Consider the following 19,610-nt stretch of genomic DNA (forward strand, 5'->3'; position numbering starts at 1 on the left):
ACGGTGTCCGTAGTTTTCTTGCGGCGCAAGCACGGTGCGCTGGTTACGAGCGCTGAACAAGCACGCGCGTTTTTTGCCGCGTGGGCGGCGCAGAGACGCTGGTGGGCGGCGCAGAGACGCTGGGGAAACCGTATCTGATGGGGAAACGCGGCTCGACGTAACACCGGCTCCTGTCGTTCACTTCAAAAAGCCGGCTCTTAGAGCCGGATCGTTCAAGACCGACCCATCACTAGCGGAAAAGCTGTTTTGTATTCGAGGAGATTTCATTTTATGTTCGAGGACAGTTTGTAAAATATGTTTTGTCTGAGGACAGTTTGTAAAACAAGTTTTAATTTGTGTGCAGCATGTTTTCTTTGTGTGAAACAGGTTTTATTTGTGTGCAACCTTTTGGCAGGAAATTAACTCCATACTTCGATATCGTCTGTGGGTTTTACTCTCTTACCAAAAGGTTGCTTTTCAGGCGTAGTGGGCGTAGAGACATCTCCATCACGGTTTCTTTTCCCCTTTGGCGACACCCCTCTAGCCTTTCGACTTTCCACCATCTTCTCTACTTGGTGTAAGGGTTTAGCTTCTTTAGAATCCTTAGCAGCTCTACTAACTTTAGATGCACTCATTTTCACAGTCTAGTGTGGATACAACAGTTTAAGACCAAATTTGGGACAAAAATAGAAACGCTTCAAAAAAACACGACTGCTTACAGCGCCATCTTGGAAGCCCTCCTCGGAGCAGCAATCTACTGCCACTGGTTGGAGGTGAGGGGAGAGAGAAGAGAAAAATGGATGGACACAGGTTGTGTGTGTGAGTGTGTGCAACATACAAGATGCCACAAAGTTTTTTTTCTGGTACAAGAATTTTAATAAAGCAAAATTAGCTATGAAGGATCAAGTACAAATAAGTGAGATGGGAGCCTCAGCAAAAATAAACAGGGAAGGAGGAGAGCAGAACAGGACAGAGCAGTTAAAAATGATGACAAAAAAGCAATAACCGGATGGGAAATGTAAAATTACAATAAAAATTAAACTGCCAAATATACTCACTATTCTCTAAATACAGAAATTGATTGTAAACTTTTTATCAATTGCATAAATTGATTAAGTAAAAAAAGAATTGATCTATTACACTGTGAGGAATCTGGTGAAGGTGGAAAAAGCTGCTGTTTCCCAGAAGTAACTCTAGTTCATTTTTAAAAACAGGAATTACTGCATTGTTTAAGTCTGTCCTCATGCATTCTCTGATTGGTATCATAAAATTGTTGTTGACCATTTCATTCCACAACTCCCTCAATTTGTCATGAAGTTTAACCTGTACTTCTGGTGGAGATTTGAAAGAAACAGGAATTGTTTCCTCTCCTCTGAGCAAGAGATTTTTACGCAGATCACATGAACTGTTTGCTCGAGTCTTTAGAATACTTTGGGCAGTTTTAATATCCTGCTCAAGGGTGTTTTTATCAATTTTTTCATCACTTAGCAATGTCTCAAGAGAACGCTTTATGTAAGTGTCCTTCAACAAGTGTTTTAGTTGGAAAGGAACATTCTCACATTTTTCAATGTAAGAATTAAAAACAGAGTCGGGAGATGAGATTTTGTTAAAGGTAAAATGTTGAAAATATTTTGGCCCACACATCCCATAAATTTTGGTAAATGCTACATGAGTGGTAATGTGATACTTCTTATACCATTCACCAGCATTGCGAAAAATTTCAAACATGCATGGGGTAATTTCGTCAAGCCTCTTTAAACACGGGCTATTACTTGAATAAATTACAATTACAATTACCATGTTTCCATTATGTATTAGAAACTCATTCAATTCATCAAGTAGAAATTCTTCACTATGGATTACTTTGTTTTTGTCTTCATTTTGTGGATAAAATTTTTCAGAATTTTTTAGAGTACCATCTTTCATTAAGCATATATAACGTGCATATTGATTTATTTCTTTGTCTTCTGTCATGTTTGAATGATGGTTTGATAATATTTTCAGTAGTTTGTCAAAAAACTGAGCAATACCACCATAGTTTGCTCCTTGTGGCCGAAGTACAGCAATTTTTTGGATCAAGCTTAGGTATTTTTTTAAAAATTGAATCATAAAAAAAACAATTTTTAAAGTCTTTTCAGGATAAAGACTAATACATTTAGGAATTAGATTTTTGTTTTCTCTTACTATTTGAAACTTATGCATTATCTTTTTAAATATCTTTGATTTGTCAGGATTGTTTATTAATTTTGTCCAGTGATCTATGAAAGACTTAATTTTCTCATCAAAATTAGAAACATAGTTAATTTGTGTAAAATTACTAGGTATTTCATGTAATTCCTCATTCTTCTCCTGGCCATCGGCTGTATCTTCTTGCTTCTGGTCCTCTTCCCTGAATAACAAAAAATGTTTAATAATAATTTTAAAAAATGGTGAAAAATTATGTGCAACTATAACTGTTCAACTGTATGAGGTCCCATGTGTTGTACACAACACAAAGAGCCATGTAGTTACAAACTCTTAATAAAGTGTACAGCTACACTGTATCTGTGTGTGTGATGAATTCTTCAAAATGTGGAGGGATTTGAATACTTACCAAATAAATGTACCATCACCATCATATGAACTTGAAACAGGTTTGGGGGAGGGCTCAATCTTCATATTCCTAAATCTGGGAGAGTCACAGATTTTACAAAATCAAATCAAATCAAATAGGTGAAACACAAACATTAGGTGTTTCATTTAATTGAGTGGTTAATTTAAAAAATAAATAAATAACAGAATTAAATGTTATTTGGCTAGTTAAAATATCACTTAAAATAACAAGATAAAACAACATAAGATTATTTTTTTAAAAATACAAGTAAAATAAATTATCCATCCATCCATCCATCCATTTTCTTCCGCTTATCCGGGGCCGGGTCGCGGGGGCAGAAGCCTAAGCAGAGAAGCCCAGGCTTCCCTCTCCCCAGCCACCTCCTCCAGCTCATCCGGAGGGACCCCAAGGCGTTCCCAGGCCAGCCGAGATACATAATCTCTCCAGCGTGTCCTGGGTCTACCACGGGGCCTCTTCCCGGTGGGACATGCCCGGAACACCTCACCCAGGAGGCGGCCAGGAGGCATCCTAATCAGATGCCCGAGCCACCTCAACTGGCTCCTTTTGATGTGGAGGAGGAGCGGCTCTACTCTGAGCCCCTCCTGGATGGCCGCACTCCTCACCTTATCTCTAAGGGAGAGGCCAGCCACCCTTCGAAGGAAACTCATTTCTGCCGCTTGTATTCGCGATCTTATTCTTTCGGTCACTACCCAAAGCTCGTGACCATAGGTGAGGGTAGGAATGTAGATCGACCGGTAAATCGAGAGCTTCGCTTTTACGCTAAGCTCCCTCTTCACCACGACGGACCGGTGCAGCGTCCGCATCACTGCAGAAGCAGCCCCGATCCGCCTGTCGATCTCCCGTTCCCTTCGCCCATCACTCGTGAACAAGACCCCGAGATACTTGAACTCCTCCACTTGAGGCAAGAACTCGTTCCTGAGCCGGAGATGGCACTCCACCCTTTTCCGGCTGAGGACCATGGCCTCAGACTTAGAGGTGCTGATTCTCATGCCAGCCGCTTCACACTCGGCTGCGAACCGTTCCACTGCGAGCTGGAGGCCCCCCCCTGATGAAGCCAACAGAACCGCATCATCTGCAAAAAGCAGAGATGAGACTCTGAGGCCACCAAGGAAGAAGCCTTCCGCCACCTGGCTACGCCTAGAAATTCTGTCCATAAAAATTATGAACAGAATCGGTGACAAAGGGCAGCCCTGACGGAGTCCAACACCCACAGGAAACGAATCCGACTTATTACCGGCTATACGGACCAAGCTCTCACTGTGGTTGTACAAGGACTGAATGGCCCGCAACAATGGGCCAGACACCCCATACTCCCGCAGAACCTCCCAAAGGACACCCCGAGGGACACGGTCGAATGCCTTCTCCAAGTCCACAAAGCACATGTAGACTGGTTGGGCAAACTCCCATGCACACTCGAATATCCTTGAGAGGATAAAGAGCTGGTCTAGTGTTCCACAACCAGGACGAAAACCGCATTGTTCCTCCTGAATCCGAGGTTAAAATTATTATAAAAATTATAATTAATAAATTATCACTCAAATAAATATGGAAAAAATATTTAAGATACTTGTCTGAACTGCTATACCATTGATTCCTTCTCTTTTCACATACATTTATGACACAAGCTGTTTTGACTATAACATTTTGTTTCATTGTAGAGAGTGGGCTCACCTTTGATGTTCAAATTCATGGGACTTCTTGGTGGTAATTGAAGCCATATTTTCATCTTCTGATATTTTTGAAACTTGTTTTGTTTGGTCCTTTGTGGGAAAAAAAATGGTTTTATTGATGTTTATTCCAACATGTACTGAGAAGAACTAGACTCAGGTAAACTACCAATGATCACAGAATTATATACTTCTGCTTAGACAGTCAATTTTTAACATATGAAGGAGAGATGACACCTGAGAGCTACATTTACCTGAGTTAAAGTCACAAAAAATAACTGATATCCAATTTATATAGAAAACCAACAACTGTGAAAAACAAGATTTATTGCTGCACTTACCAGAACCATTCCTCCACCAGCTTCTTGTAAACAAGGTTTACTTTCAGAAGATGATTTAAAAGGATTTCTCATTTTAAATTTTAATTTAGATTTTATGTTGAAGAGCCCTCCCCCAATGACGTTTGACTTAGTACGAACTTCTACTACTTGAAACGACAGTGTTTACCTTATATAAAGAAAGTATATAAAATATGTGTTGATTATCCCTTTGTCCCTTACCCAAGGCTTTATATACGCTATCAGTCCCTTCCCTTGGCCAATCATCTTGGAGAATCATGACGCATGCTGCTGGAATGCTGACTGTCAAGACTGAAGGGTTGAGAGACAACCAGGCAAGCACCAGTTTCTTGTTGATGTTTGTACATTTTAAACTAAAAATAAGTGCAGTATTTAGCATTACAGAACTCAACACTGCACAGAAACTAAGGTTTCTTAAAACAGCATTCAAACATCAAAACAAATTTAGACCGAGGTAGCAAAGGGTAGTTTCGTTTACTGAAAAAATACCTGTAGCAGGTAGTTTCATTTACAGAGAAACTACCTGTAGCAGGTAGTTTCATTTACAGAGAAACTACCTGTAGCAGGTAGTTTCATTTACAGAGAAACTACCTGTAGCAGGTAGTTTCATTTACAGAGAAACTACCTGTAGCAGGTAGTTTCATTTACAGAGAAACTACCTGTAGCAGATAGCAAGTAGCTTCCCTTATTGAGAAACTACCTGCAGCAGGTAAGGGACGCTCAGAGGTTTCAGAACATCCGGATCACTTGAACATGGCATTCACCCTGTTGTGAAATCACAGTCAAGCCAGCCACACGTAGAATTTTGTTGCTTTTATTGTAGATATTACTGTGCCGAGCACCCAGAAGCACAGTCTTCTTACCCTGCAATTTTGACCATTTTACTGCACAGTCCAATAGAGGTTTTCTATAGTGCAAATTATAATACATGATCATGCTTACATTTGTAATGGATTTCAATGCAGATAGTAAATGCAAAGCCTCTAAATACTCAGTCTAATCAGTTTTGATTATTTCGTTTATCAGTCTGTTATTTATTTATCATTTCGAACTGTCATTACAGAAATATTTTGATGGGTGCCTGTACTGTGTATCATGTGTCAGTCCACGTTAATTCTCTGCTCATGGTACGTTACATTTAAAGAATAATAATAATAATAAAAAATTAGTTAATTCCTATTTAGTCTGACCCCACCTCTACCTGTGGAAAGCTGTATTTATAAGCATGTAGTTTTGGGAAAAACTATTAAAGGCAACATCCCTGTATTTATAGGAAAACTGTTGAAATTATTACAAATTTGGTCACCTGTTCAAGAACTTGTATGTGTTGAACTATTTTTTATACTGTATAATGTAAATATGTATTATAATTTGCAATATAGTAAAAGCTCTACTGGTCTGTGCAGTAAAACAGTCAAAATTGCAGGATAAGAAGACTTCTGATGTGCTTCAGGTTTGGATTTGGAAGAAATTTTTAAATTATGCATTTTAAATATTAATATTAATTTTTTTTAAATTTGAAGCTAGATCCCTCCCCCATTTTCTCTTTTTGTCTTAGTGTGGGGATTTATCTGGGAGTACAGGGCTTTATATACTCTATCAGTCCCGTCCCTTGGCCAATCATTTTGGAGAATCTGCTGGGCTGTGTTTCATTACATGTGGTGCTGTAATGCTGACTGTCAATGATGAAGGGCTGGGACAACCAGCAAGCACCAGATTGTGTTGGTGTTCATACTTTTGCTTGGAAGTTAAAAGAATTGCTGTATTTAGAGTTACAGTGCTCACTGAATAGTAATGTTTCCTAAAGTAGTCACTGCAACACACATACACAGCCTTCTTGTCCCGGTACCCTCTTTATGTGTTTCTTTTATTTGTCAGTATTACATGTTTCTGGTTCATGCTCCAGGATGCATGAACCAGAAACATTATCATACATGTAGAGTCGGATTTCATGCTTCAAGTCCAAGCGTCTACCTAGACTGCAGCCTTCCACGCTGTTATAAAGATGCACCATGCTAAAGTTAGCTTCCAAATCACAACTTCTGTTTCAAGAGTTAAAAGGGTAAATGAATCAGGATTCACCCCACTTCCAAACTGGGCCACATGATGTTCAAATTTAATAACAGCATCACATAATGCATCACAACACAAAGCAATGTTGGATTGGGAGACTTGTTGACCATTTGCTGCTCCTTCATTATGTGCTTATAGATTTTTGTTTTATTGCAATCGCTTGTTAATTTTCTTCAGCTCTTTTTGAGTGAATTGATTTTTTGTGACATTGTAGGATCTTAAAAAACAGATCTTTTTACAGACCAGATTAACTTTTTCCCAGAAGCACCATAGCTTTTATGCAGGTTCAGTGTCCTCATGTAGTGTGCTTCTATCACAGTCTTTAACATGTGACTGTGTATTAAATACATCCCTTCTTTTCAAATGTGACAGGAACTTTGGGAACACTCCCACTTTCCTTTCAGAGTGCCTGTTTTACATTCAACTTGGGTGTTAAAAAAATCAATTGTGTGGCATAACAAAGAGCAGGAAGTCACATGTAGAATCCAGCAATGTTATGACAAAATACATTAAGGAAAATTTCAAAGCTTCATTTTTGATGCACAAATTAAAGGTTTGAGGTGAGTTACAGCTGAGTTACAACTCAGGGTGTCAAAGGATGGATGTCGTCAGTCTATCACAGGGCACACTGTCACATCCATACCCCACAGCCACTTTAGAATCATCATTTAACAAGCATGCCTTTGGACTGTGGAGAAAGTCCATTCAGAGAGAACATGCAAAGAGAGAGGCCCCAGCTGACCAGGAAGTTCAAACCCAGAACCTTACTGCTGTGAAGTGACAGTGGCGCAATTTTATTTTTGTACATTTTGGTAAAAAATGATAAAGAAGGCTGTTGTGACACCTTGTGGTTGAACTGAAACATTTTTCTAGATGCCTTTTTGGTGGAGATGAAAACTTGGCTTTTGTTCTATTTTATTCAGTTTCCAGTATTCCAGTTTTTCTTGTACATGATGATGCATTTAGGGGTTTTTGTTTATAGCTTGGTCTTCCATTTCCCAGATTTATATGATTTATTTTGCCAATTAGAGGCTGAGCTGTCTGCAATTCAAATTTTACATCTCAAATTGTGCAATTGTGGGTAAGCTGCACTCCTTGTAGTCCTGAATTTGAAAACTTAGTTTCCAACTTAGTTTTTTCAAGAATCAAGAAACCTCACCCAAAGATACTGGGGTCCCACCCTGTGGGCTAGGGGTTCGCTGGGGTTTAACCCATGGCCAGCTGGCTCAGCCTCCTGTTTCACATTATCTGGTCTACACTGCCACCGTGTGGCAAAAATGGAATAGTATCCACATGGAATTAGATAGATAGATAGATAGATAGATAGATAGATAGATAGATAGATAGATAGATAGATAGAACAGAGGGGTATTCCAGGTATTCCACAATGTAGATTGCAACACTTGTAATAACTGACCTTTTACCAACACTCTAGAACCTGAAAAAGTAGATTTTAATAAATTCTTGATCATTAAGTCAATGATAATCACACTCATAGTCAATATTCATTCAATTTCCACCCATCAGTAGTCACAACTTTATTTAGTAATTTCAGTATTTATGTAGAAAATTGTGCTCAAATACCATACCATACCATCTTTATTTATAAAGCACTTTAAAACAACCACAGCTGACACAAAGTGCTGTACATTAAAACACAAATAAATAACAATTAAATAACTTGTTCCTCCTCCGTGAATCGCCACCTTATCGTGGTGGAGGGGTTTGTGTGTCCCAGTGATCCCAGGAGCTATGTTGTCTGGGGGCTTGTCCCCCTGGCAGGGTCTCCCATGGCAAACTGGTCCTGGGTGAGGGTCCAGACAAAGAGCGGTTCAGAAGACCCTTATGAGTGAAAAAACAAGGGAACAGTTTACCCTGCCCGGGATAGGGTTACCGGGGCCCCACCCTGGAGCCAGGCCTGGGGAGGGAGCTCGAGGGAGAGCGTCTGGTGGCCAGGCATTAGCCCGTGGTGCTTGGCCGGGCGCAGCCCGAAGAGGTTACATGGGCCCGCCCTCCTGCAGGCCCACCACCCGCAGGAGGTGTCGTAGGGGTCGGGTGCAATGTGTGTCGGGCGGTGGCCGAGGGCGGAGGCCCTGGCGGACCGATCCCCGGCTATCGAAACTGGCTGTTGGGACATGGAATGTCACCTCTCTGGTGGGGAAGGAGCCTGAGCTAGTGCGTGAGGTTGAGAGATACCAGCTAGACATAGTTGGGCTCACCTCAACGCATGGCCTGGGCTCTGGAACCAGTCTCCTGGAGAAGGGCTGGACTCTGTTCCAGTCTGGAGTTGCCCTCGGTGAGAGGTGGCGAGCTGGGGTGGGTATTCTTGTATCCCCCCGGCTTGCTGCCTGTACGTCGGAGTTTTCACCGGTGGACGAGAGGGTAGTTTCCCTGCGCCTTCGGGCTGGGGAACGGGTCCTGACTGTTGTTTGCGCTTATGCGCCGAATGACAGTTCAGGGTACCCACCCTTTTTGGAGTTGCTGGGTGGGGTGCTGGAGAGTGCTCCATCTGGTGACTCCATAGTCTTGCTGGGAGACTTCAACGCTCACGTGGGCAATGACAGTGAGACCTGGAGGGGCGTGATTGGGAGGAACGGCCTGCCCGATCTGAACCCGAATGGTGTTTTGTTATTGGACTTCTGTGCAAACCACAGTTTGTCCATAACAAACACCGTGTTCGAACACAAGGATGTCCATAAGTGCACATGGCACCAGGACACCCTAGGTCGCAGGTCGATGATCGATTTTGTAATCGTATCATCAGATCTGCGGCCGTATGTTCTGGACACTCGGGTGAAGAGAGGAGCTGAGCTGTCAACTGATCACCACCTGGTGGTGAGTTGGATCAGGTGGCGGGGGAAGATGCTGGACAGACCTGGCACACCTAAACGTATTGTGAGGGTGCGCTGGGAACGCCTGGCAGAAGCCCCAGTCCGGGAGATCTTCAACTCCCACCTCCGGCAGAACTTCGACAGCATTCCGAGGGAGGCTGAGGACATTGAGTCCGAATGGACCATGTTCCGCACCTCCATTGTTGAGGCTGCTGCTCAGAGCTGTGGCTGCAAGGTGGTTGGTGCCTGTCGTGGTGGTAACCCCCGAACCAGATGGTGGTCACCGGAGGTGAAGGGAGCCATCAATCTGAAGAAAGAGTCCTATCGGGCTTGGTTAGCCTGTGGGACTCCGGAGGCAGCTGACAGGTATCGACAGGCCAAGCGGAATGCAGCTCGGGTAGTGGCCAAAGCAAAAACTCGGGTGTGGGAGGAGTTTGGTGAGGCTATGGAAAAAGACTTTCGGACGGCATCGAAGCGATTCTGGCAAACCGTCAGGCGACTCAGGAGGGGAAAGCAGTGCTTCACTCACACTGTTTATAGTGCGGGGGGGGTGCTGCTGACTTCAACTGAGGCTATAGTCGGACGGTGGAAGGAATACTTCGAGGACCTTCTGAATCCCACTGACACGCCTTCTGTAGTGGAAGCAGAGTCTGGGGATGAGGGGGATGACTTGACCATCACTGGGGGTGAGGTCACTGAGGTAGTTAAACAACTCCTTGGTGGCAGAGCCCCTGGGGTGGACGAGATTCGCCCTGAGTTCCTGAAGGCTCTGGATGTTGTAGGGCTGTCTTGGTTGACACGCCTCTGCAACATCGCGTGGAGATCTGGGGCAGTGCCATTGGATTGGCAGACCGGGGTGGTGGTCCCCATCTTTAAGAAGGGAGACCGGAGGGTGTGCTCCAACTTTCGGGGGATCACACTCCTCAGCCTCCCCGGTAAGGTCTATGCCAGGGTGCTGGAAAGGAGGGTGCGTCCGTTAGTCGAACCTCGGATTCAGGAGGAACAATGCGGTTTTCGTCCTGGTCGTGGAACGCTGGACCAGCTCTTTATCCTCTCAAGGATATTCGAGTGTGCGTGGGAGTTTGCCCAACCAGTCTACATGTGCTTTGTGGACTTGGAGAAGGCATTCGACCGTGTTCCTCGGGGTGTTCTTTGGGAGGTTCTGCGGGAGTATGGGGTGTCTGGCCCATTGTTGCGGGCCATTCAGTCCTTGTACAACCACAGTGAGAGCTTGGTCCGTATAGCCGGTAATAAGTCGGATTTGTTTCCTGTGGGTGTTGGACTCCGTCAGGGCTGCCCTTTGTCACCGATTCTGTTCATAATTTTTATGGACAGAATTTCTAGGCGTAGCCAGGTGGCGGAAGGCTTCTTCCTTGGTGGCCTCAGAGTCTCATCTCTGCTTTTTGCAGATGATGCGGTTCTGTTGGCTTCATCAGGGGGGGGCCTCCAGCTCGCAGTGGAACGGTTCGCAGCCGAGTGTGAAGCGGCTGGCATGAGAATCAGCACCTCTAAGTCTGAGGCCATGGTCCTCAGCCGGAAAAGGGTGGAGTGCCATCTCCGGCTCAGGAACGAGTTCTTGCCTCAAGTGGAGGAGTTTAAGTATCTCGGGGTCTTGTTCACGAGTGATGGGCGAAGGGAACGGGAGATCGACAGGCGGATCGGGGCTGCTTCTGCAGTGATGCGGACGCTGCACCGGTCCGTCGTGGTGAAGAGGGAGCTTAGCGTAAAAGCGAAGCTCTCGATTTACCGGTCGATCTACGTTCCTACCCTCACCTATGGTCACGAGCTTTGGGTAGTGACCGAAAGAATAAGATCGCGAATACAAGCGGCAGAAATGAGTTTCCTTCGAAGGGTGGCTGGCCTCTCCCTTAGAGATAAGGTGAGGAGTGCGGCCATCCGGGAGGGGCTCAGAGTAGAGCCGCTGCTCGTCCACATCGAAAGGAGCCAGTTGAGGTGGCTCGGGCATCTGATTAGGATGCCTCCTGGCCGCCTCCTGGGTGAGGTGTTCCGGGCATGTCCCACCGGGAAGAGGCCCCGTGGTAGACCCAGGACACGCTGGAGAGATTATGTATCTCGGCTGGCCTGGGAACGCCTTGGGGTCCCTCCGGATGAGCTGGAGGAGGTGGCTGGGGAGAGGGAAGCTTGGGCTTCTCTGCTTAGGCTTCTGCCCCCGCGACCCGGCCCCGGATAAGCGGAAGAAAATGGATGGATGGATGGATAACTTGTTCTGGCTCCTTATGAGCCATTATTGTTTGTTCTATGTGACATTGTTTGCCTTGTTGTATTTTACATTGTTTATTCAGTTTAATTCTGAAAATCGGAAAACCGGAAGTCACAGAGTCAGCACTTCCTGTTTAGCGATGCGCTACGTTAGCAGCTTCGTTTAGGCGGAGCACAGCCTGTAAGTTCATAAAGGTGTTTATTTCTCATGTAAAGCATATCTGCAAAGGGACAGCTAATTTTTTATTGGAAAAACTAGTTTGTGTAATTTTCGGAGCTATGGAAATGTTGTTTATTTGCGTCCAGTCTGTTAGCATATTTAGCATTTAAGCTAGCGGCATTAGCATCTGCATCATCTAGCATTATCTGTTGTTTCAGCGTCATGATGTGCTGTATTTTTTCCTTTGCAGTTTTACTCTGACCAATGGAGTATTGAATAAAGCTCAGTAATGACAACTATTCATGCTTCATCATTGGGAAGAGTTATCTATCTGTCTAGCAACCAGAGCGAGGGCAGAATAGTAAAAAGGCTACTCCAGAAGGAACACAGTACAAGGCTGCACTGTTTGCTACGCAGAAAATGGATGCTCCAAGGGGATGTAGCAGAGAGGCTTCTCCGCAAGCAACGGTGCATACCTCAGCGGCCACAACAGTGAAACAGCCATCTGAAGAGGACAAGCTGGAGGTACGGTCAGTCTGCTCGGGGTCAGTCAGATCATCTAGCTCAAGAATTTCAATGGCAGCAGTCGAAGCACGCGCAAGGGCTGAAGCTGCACGCGCCAGAGTGGAGTATGCATGCAAAGAGATGAACTTAAAAATTAAGCAAGCAGAATTAACAGCCACATTAGAAGCACTGAGAGAACAGAAGGAAGCAGAGGCAGCTCTTGCTGAAGCCAGTGTTTTTGAGTCAGCAGCCGCAGCAGAAGAGACTCTCAGTTCCCAATTCCCAATTATTGCAGAACAACAAAGTGTAGACCCACAAAGAGTCAAACTAACTCTACAGATGCTTAATCAACTTCCTGCCTCAGCACAAGGGGACAACTACAGTTTACTTACTTACCTCAACCAATCACCAGATCACAAGGATATAGAACAAAGTGACTCCAAATATCAAATTCAATCAAGGTGTCCTCCTCACATAACAAACACAATTTCAGGCCCAGCACAACCAGGAGAACATGAGCGGCATGCTTATCATCAGGATGTACAAACTGGGTTTAGTACTCATCTGCCTCCCTTCACGCCCACACAGGCATACAACTATGAGAATGAGAGTACAAGACAGGCCCGACCAAAAGGCTCCCTTGCTCCATACAGTCCCTCACGCCAGCCGAATCTGTCTAACACTTTGCACGGAGACAGTGACATTGTTCATCTGGCTAGATATTTAGCAAAAAGAGATTTAGTCACAGATGGCCTAACAAGGTTTACAGACAAGGCAGAGGACTACTGGGCATGGAAAGCTTCTTTCAACAACACAACAGAGGGGTTAGGTCTGAAGCCTAGTGAAGAGTTAGATCTGCTCACCAGGTGGCTGGGGGACGAGTCCTCTAAACATGCTAAACGTATCCGCTCAGTGCACCTCAATAATCCAGCGGAAGGTTTATGCAGGGTTTGGGCTCGATTAGAGGAATGCTATGGTACCCCAGAGGCAATAGAAGGGTCCCTTCTGGAAAGATTAGACCACTTTCCTAGAGTTACAAATAGGGAACCACAAAAGCTTAGAGAGCTTGGCGACTTGCTGTCAGAGATTGATGTAGCAGCTAAGGATGGCATTTTGCCTGGCTTAGCATACTTAAACACCTCACGTGGCATTGCTCCAGTAGTAGAAAAGCTTCCCATCAATCTGCAAGACAGGTGGATGTCAGAAGGGTCAAAATACAAGCAAAGGTACAACGTGACCTTCCCTCCGTTTTCATTTTTCTGCCGTTTTATTCAAGACGAAGCAAAAATGAGAAACGACCCCAGTTTTAAGTACCAAGTACTGGCTCCCACCCCATCTTCTCGCAACAGCTACAGCAGTAGATTAGAAAAGCCCAGAAACCCTGTTGCAGTTCACAAAACTGAAGTAAATAAATCACACAAACCATCCACCACTGTTGAATTCACAAACAAGGAATGCCCCATTCACAAAAGGCCGCACCCACTTAAGAGGTGCAGAGCCTTTAGAGAGAGAACATTAGAGGAGCGCAAAGTGTACCTCAAAGAACACAACATTTGCTTCCGGTGCTGTGATTCATCCACGCATCAAGCGAGAAGCTGTAGAGCTGAGATCACATGCTCAGAGTGCAATAGTGACAAACACATTGCAGCACTTCATGCAGGTCCAGCACCCTGGACAGCACAAAACACACATACTGAAGGCACTACATCAGGCCAAGGCGGGGAGCAAAGGAAGGAGCATGGTGGGGAGGTAAATATAGCCACTCCTGATACTACCTCAGCATGCACGCAAATATGTGGAGACACTGCTGGGGGGCGCTCCTGCGCCAAAATATGTCTCACCTACGTGTATCCAAAGGGGTACCCAGACAGGAAGATCAAAGCCTATGCTATCATAGACGACCAGAGCAACAGGTCATTAGCTAGGTCGGCCTTTTTCGATACCTTTAACATTTCGACGGGGTTTGCAACGCCATACACACTGAAGACATGTACCGGGGTTTCCGTGTCCAGTGGGCGCATAGCCAATAACTTTGTCATACAGTCAGTAGATAGTCAGTTGAACTATCCTCTCCCCTCATTGCTCGAGTGTGACACATTGCCAGATAACAAGTCAGAAATCCCAACTCCAGAAGTTGCGCTAGCTCATCCCCACCTTAAACATCTAGCAGGTAGAATTCAACCTCTTGACACAGAGACAGACATTTTGCTCCTGTTAGGGTGAGACATGATTCAGGTGCACATAGTGTACGAACGAGTCAATGGCCCAGATAACGCTCCATTTGCTCAGAGACTAGCACTTGGGTGGGTTATTGTAGGTGAAGTATGTCTGGGGGGAGCCCACAAGCCAACCGCCGTGGGTACATACAACACCTGTGTGCTGGAGAATGGACGTCCCAGCCTCCTACCACCTTGTCAAAATAGTTTTCAGGTCAAGGAGCAGTTTCAGACCCTTAGTAAGTCCTGGGATAATAGCAGCTCACGTCAAACTGGGGAATGTATCTTTCAGCGAACAGAGCAGGACGAAAAGCTAGCCCCTTCTCTCGAGGACCAAACATTTTTGCAAATAATGGAATGAGGCTTCCACCAAGACAGCACAAACAGTTGGATAGCTCCACTTCCTTTCCGTTCACCAAGAACCCGCCTTCCTAATAATAGGAGCTTAGCCGCCAGTCGCTTAGAGTCACTCCTCCGCAGCCTAGAGAAACGTCCAGAAATGAAAGGCCACTTTATGGACTTTATGCAGGGGTTGTTTGATAAAGACCATGCAGAGCCAGCTCCAACCCTGGGAAAGAAGGAAGAGTGCTGGTATCTGCCCTTTTTCGGCGTTTACCACCCACAGAAACCGGGGAACATTAGGGTGGTATTTGACTCTAGCGCCAAGTACCAGGGAGTGTCTTTGAACGATGTACTGCTAACAGGCCCAAACATGAACAACAGTCTTGTGGGGGTACTTGTCCGCTTCAGAGAAGAGGCAGTGGCAGTTACAGCAGACATACAACAAATGTTCCACTGCTTTCTTGTGCAAGAGAGTCACAGGAACTTCCTACGGTTCCTCTGGTACCGGAACAATGACCCAAAAGGCGAAATCGTGGAATATAGGATGAAGGTGCATGTGTTTGGCAATAGCCCTTCCCCAGCAGTTGCCACATTCGGACTCAGAAATGTGGTGCGCCAGCCGAACACATGTTACAGCCACACCGCAAAACAGTTCATCCAAAGACACTTCTATGTCGATGATGGACTGAAATCTGTTCCCACAGCGTCTGAAGCAATCAAGCTCCTTAGAGACACACAAGAACTGCTCGCTGCTTCCAACTTGCGGCTCCATAAAATAGCCTCCAACAGCCCTGAGGTTATGAGGGCGTTTCCCTGCGATGATCTTGCAAGTGGGCTCAAAGAGCTAGACCTCAGCACTGAATTTCCACCTATGCAGAGGAGTTTAGGAGTAGGTTGGGATATCGAGAGAGACACATTCACCTTTCGAGTTTCTAAAACTGAGAAACCCTACACAAAAAGGGGCATCCTATCCACAATTAATAGTCTGTTCGATCCATTGGGGTTCGCAGTGCCTGTGAGCATCAAAGGGAGGGCACTGTTACGAGAACTTACCAAAGACACTTGTGGGTGGGATGATCCACTCCCAGAGACCATGTTACAGGAATGGCTAGAGTGGAAGGATGCTCTTAACCAACTTGAACAAATACACATTCCAAGGCCATACTGTACCTTTTCTATCGGCAATGTGAAGCACAAAGAAATCTGCATCTTCTGTGATGCATCAACCCAAGCAATAGCTGCTGTGGCCTTCCTGAAAGCAACTAACAGTGATGACAAGATAGAGCTTGCATTCGTATTTGGGAAAGCCAAGCTTGCGCCAAAACCTGAACTAACCATTCCAAGGCTCGAGCTGTGTGCCGCAGTGTTAGCAGTGGAAATCGCAGAACTAATTAGAGATGAAATGGACATCCAAATCAGTTCTATGCGTTTCTTCTCAGACAGCAGGGTTGTCCTCGGCTATATTCACAACGAGTCTAGGAGGTTTCACGTTTTTGTCAACAACCGTGTGCAGCGCATTCGACGGACGACAGAACCAACTCAGTGGAACTATGTACCGTCCGAGTGTAACCCAGCAGACCATGGTTCTAGATCTCTCCCAACAATCAAACTGTCAGCCAGCACGTGGTTGGTGGGACCAGACCTGCTCCTCAAACCAGCGGAGAGTAGTTCACAGGACCCTGAAACATTTGACCTTCAGAATCCTGATGAAGACATAGAAGTTCGTCCTTTGCTGACATCCGTCCCACAAGTGTCACAGTCTGTTTTGAATACTAAAAACCTGAACTCATTCTCCAGCTGGCGTTCACTCAGCAGAGCCATTGCCAGGTTGGTGCACATTGCACATACCTCCTCAGTGAAGGGGCGCAGTGAGAAATGTAATGGATGGCACATGTGCAACAAAGTCAGTGTTTCAGATTCTCAGAAAGCTACAGAGACAATAATAAGGGCAATTCAACAAGAAAGATTCCCAGAGGAGCTCAAGGCAATCAAAGAAGGAAGGAACTTGTCCAGGGGAAGCCCTTTAACAAAGCTCTCTCCCTACATAGACAAGGCTGGTCTCCTCAGGGTCGGTGGACGCCTTCTCCAGTCAGACCTTGAAAGTGTTGAGAAAAACCCCTACATTATGCCACGTAGTTGTCACATAGCCAACCTGTTGATCCGCCACTACCATGAGAAAATCAGGCACCAAGGGCGCCACCTCACAGAGGGTGCTTTGAGATCTGCAGGTTACTGGATTATGGGGGGTAAACGCCAGATTAGCAGTCTCATTCACTCTTGTGTAGCTTGCCGCAAGCTAAGGGGTGGGACACAATCTCAAAAAATGGCTGATCTACCCCCAGAACGCTTGAGCACCGATCCTCCATTTTCCTATGTGGGGCTTGATGTGTTCGGGCCATGGATGGTCACTTCACGCCGCACCCGAGGTGGCCTCGCAAACAGCAAACGCTGGGCAGTAATGTTCACCTGCATGAGCACAAGAGCCGTTCACCTGGAGGCCATAGAGTCTATGGACACGTCCAATTTTATCAACGCTCTTCGCAGGTTCCTTTCTATAAGGGGGCCTGCAAAACAACTGAGATCAGACTGTGGGACTAACTTCACAGGGGCGTGCAAGGAGTTGGGGTTTGACATCAAAATCTCTTCTGACCCAAATGTCAAGGCATTTCTCAACGACAGTGGCTGCACGTGGATTTTCAACCCTCCGCACTCTTCACATATGGGAGGTAGTTGGGAGCGGATGATTGGAATCGCACGTAAGATCTTGGACACCCAGCTTGCTCAACTTGGAACTCAACACCTCACTCATGACGTTCTGATCACCTTTTTGGCAGAGGTGGCTGCAATCATGAACGCTCGACCGTTGGTTTCGGTGTCAAGTGACCCAGATTCCCCTCTCATCCTTACTCCAGCCACGCTTCTCACTCAGAAGGTCGGAGCTGTTCCTGTACCTCAAGGCGACTTTGGAGAAAAAGACCTTTACAAACGTCAGTGGAGACAAGTTCAGAGTCTGGCTAACTCCTTCTGGCATCGTTGGCGGAAGGAATACCTTTCAACACTGCAGTGCCGACGTAAATGGAAGGAGCCTAGACCCAACCTTCGGCAGGGGGATGTTGTTCTCCTGAAGGACCCATTGGTAAAGAGGAACCAATGGCCTATGGGAGTCATAGTGAAAGCTCACCCCAGTAGCGATGGACATGTTAGAAAGGTCGAAGTTAAGGTGATAAAGGATGGCAAGAGTCGGGTGTATTTAAGACCAGTTACAGATGTTGTTCTTCTTTTATCTGATGTCATGCAATAAGTTGCAAAGGATATGTTACTAAGGGTGTGACATTTTACTAATGTCAGGCGGGGAGTGTTCTGGCTCCTTATGAGCCATTATTGTTTGTTCTATGTGACATTGTTTGCCTTGTTGTATTTTACATTGTTTATTCAGTTTAATTCTGAAAATCGGAAAACCGGAAGTCACAGAGTCAGCACTTCCTGTTTAGCGATGCGCTACGTTAGCAGCTTCGTTTAGGCGGAGCACAGCCTGTAAGTTCATAAAGGTGTTTATTTCTCATGTAAAGCATATCTGCAAAGGGACAGCTAATTTTTTATTGGAAAAACTAGTTTGTGTAATTTTCGGAGCTATGGAAATGTTGTTTATTTGCATCCAGTCTGTTAGCATATTTAGCATTTAAGCTAGCGGCATTAGCATCTGCATCATCTAGCATTATCTGTTGTTTCAGCGTCATGATGTGCTGTATTTTTTCCTTTGCAGTTTTACTCTGACCAATGGAGTATTGAATAAAGCTCAGTAATGACAACTATTCATGCTTCATCATTGGGAAGAGTTATCTATCTGTCTAGCAACCAGAGCGAGGGCAGAATATAACTCTTTCAGGTTAAAAAAACAAAACAAAATAAAAACACAAACAAAAACAAAAACATACAGTTTAAAACTAGATCCTGCTGGAGTTGACAGCCAAGGAAAAAAAGATGGGTTTAAAGACGAACTTTAAAAGTGGACAGTGAAGGGGCCTCTCTAACTTGCAAAGATAAGTCATTCCATAACTTAGGACCAACGACAGAGAAAGCCCTGTCCCCTCTGAGCTTCCTTCTTGATCTTGGTACCTCCAAGAGCAGCTGGCCTGCTGACCTGTGAGACTGACAAGGTATGTAGGGGTGAAGAAGCTCAGAGAGGTAAGGCGGGGCAAGATTGTGCAAAGATTTAAAAACAAACATAAGAATTTTATAATGAATCCTAAAATATACAGGCAACCAGTGAAGTGAGGCCAGGACAGAGGTCATGTGCTCTCTCTCTTTTGAGTTCCCGTCAGAAGTCGTGCAGCAGCATTTTGAACCAGCTACAGACGTGAGAGTAGCGATTAACTGAATTACATCCAGTCGAGATGAAATAAAAGTGTGGATCACTGTTTCAAAGTGCTGCCTAGAAAGAAATGGTTTTACAGATGCCGATCGCTTCAAATAATAAAAACTGGACTTAACCAATTTAAAATCACTGTCGACCTTAAAACCAAGATCAGTAATAATGGGTTTAAAATATACCTCCAAGGGTGCCAAGTCAACAGAGGAGGACTCACAGGAGCCACTGGGTGCAAACACCATCACCTCTGTTTTCTTTTCATTAAAATTTAAAAAG

The 19,610-nt window shown here is 45.0% G+C and overlaps 2 protein-coding genes across 2 annotated transcripts; one reads left to right on the top strand and one right to left on the bottom strand.

Moving 5' to 3' along the window:
- Positions 1–844: 844 nt before the first annotated feature.
- LOC115787178 (uncharacterized) lies at positions 845–4,786 on the bottom strand. The gene is made up of 4 exons (XM_030739756.1): positions 4,602–4,786; positions 4,265–4,353; positions 2,573–2,647; positions 845–2,368 (listed from the first exon to the last, which is right to left on the bottom strand). The coding sequence occupies exons 1-4, from the start codon at positions 4,671–4,673 to the stop codon at positions 1,075–1,077; spliced, it is 1,530 nt and encodes a 509-aa protein (XP_030595616.1). The 5' UTR covers positions 4,674–4,786; the 3' UTR covers positions 845–1,074.
- A 12,007-nt stretch (positions 4,787–16,793) lies between these two features.
- On the top strand, positions 16,794–18,839 carry LOC115787465 (uncharacterized). The gene is made up of 2 exons (XM_030740190.1): positions 16,794–18,499; positions 18,729–18,839. The coding sequence occupies exon 1, from the start codon at positions 16,857–16,859 to the stop codon at positions 18,264–18,266; it is 1,410 nt and encodes a 469-aa protein (XP_030596050.1). The 5' UTR covers positions 16,794–16,856; the 3' UTR covers positions 18,267–18,499; positions 18,729–18,839.
- Positions 18,840–19,610: the final 771 nt, after the last annotated feature.

The sequence above is a fragment of the Archocentrus centrarchus genome, chromosome 10 (genome assembly GCF_007364275.1).
Source record: "Archocentrus centrarchus isolate MPI-CPG fArcCen1 chromosome 10, fArcCen1, whole genome shotgun sequence".
NCBI lineage: Eukaryota > Metazoa > Chordata > Actinopteri > Cichliformes > Cichlidae > Archocentrus > Archocentrus centrarchus.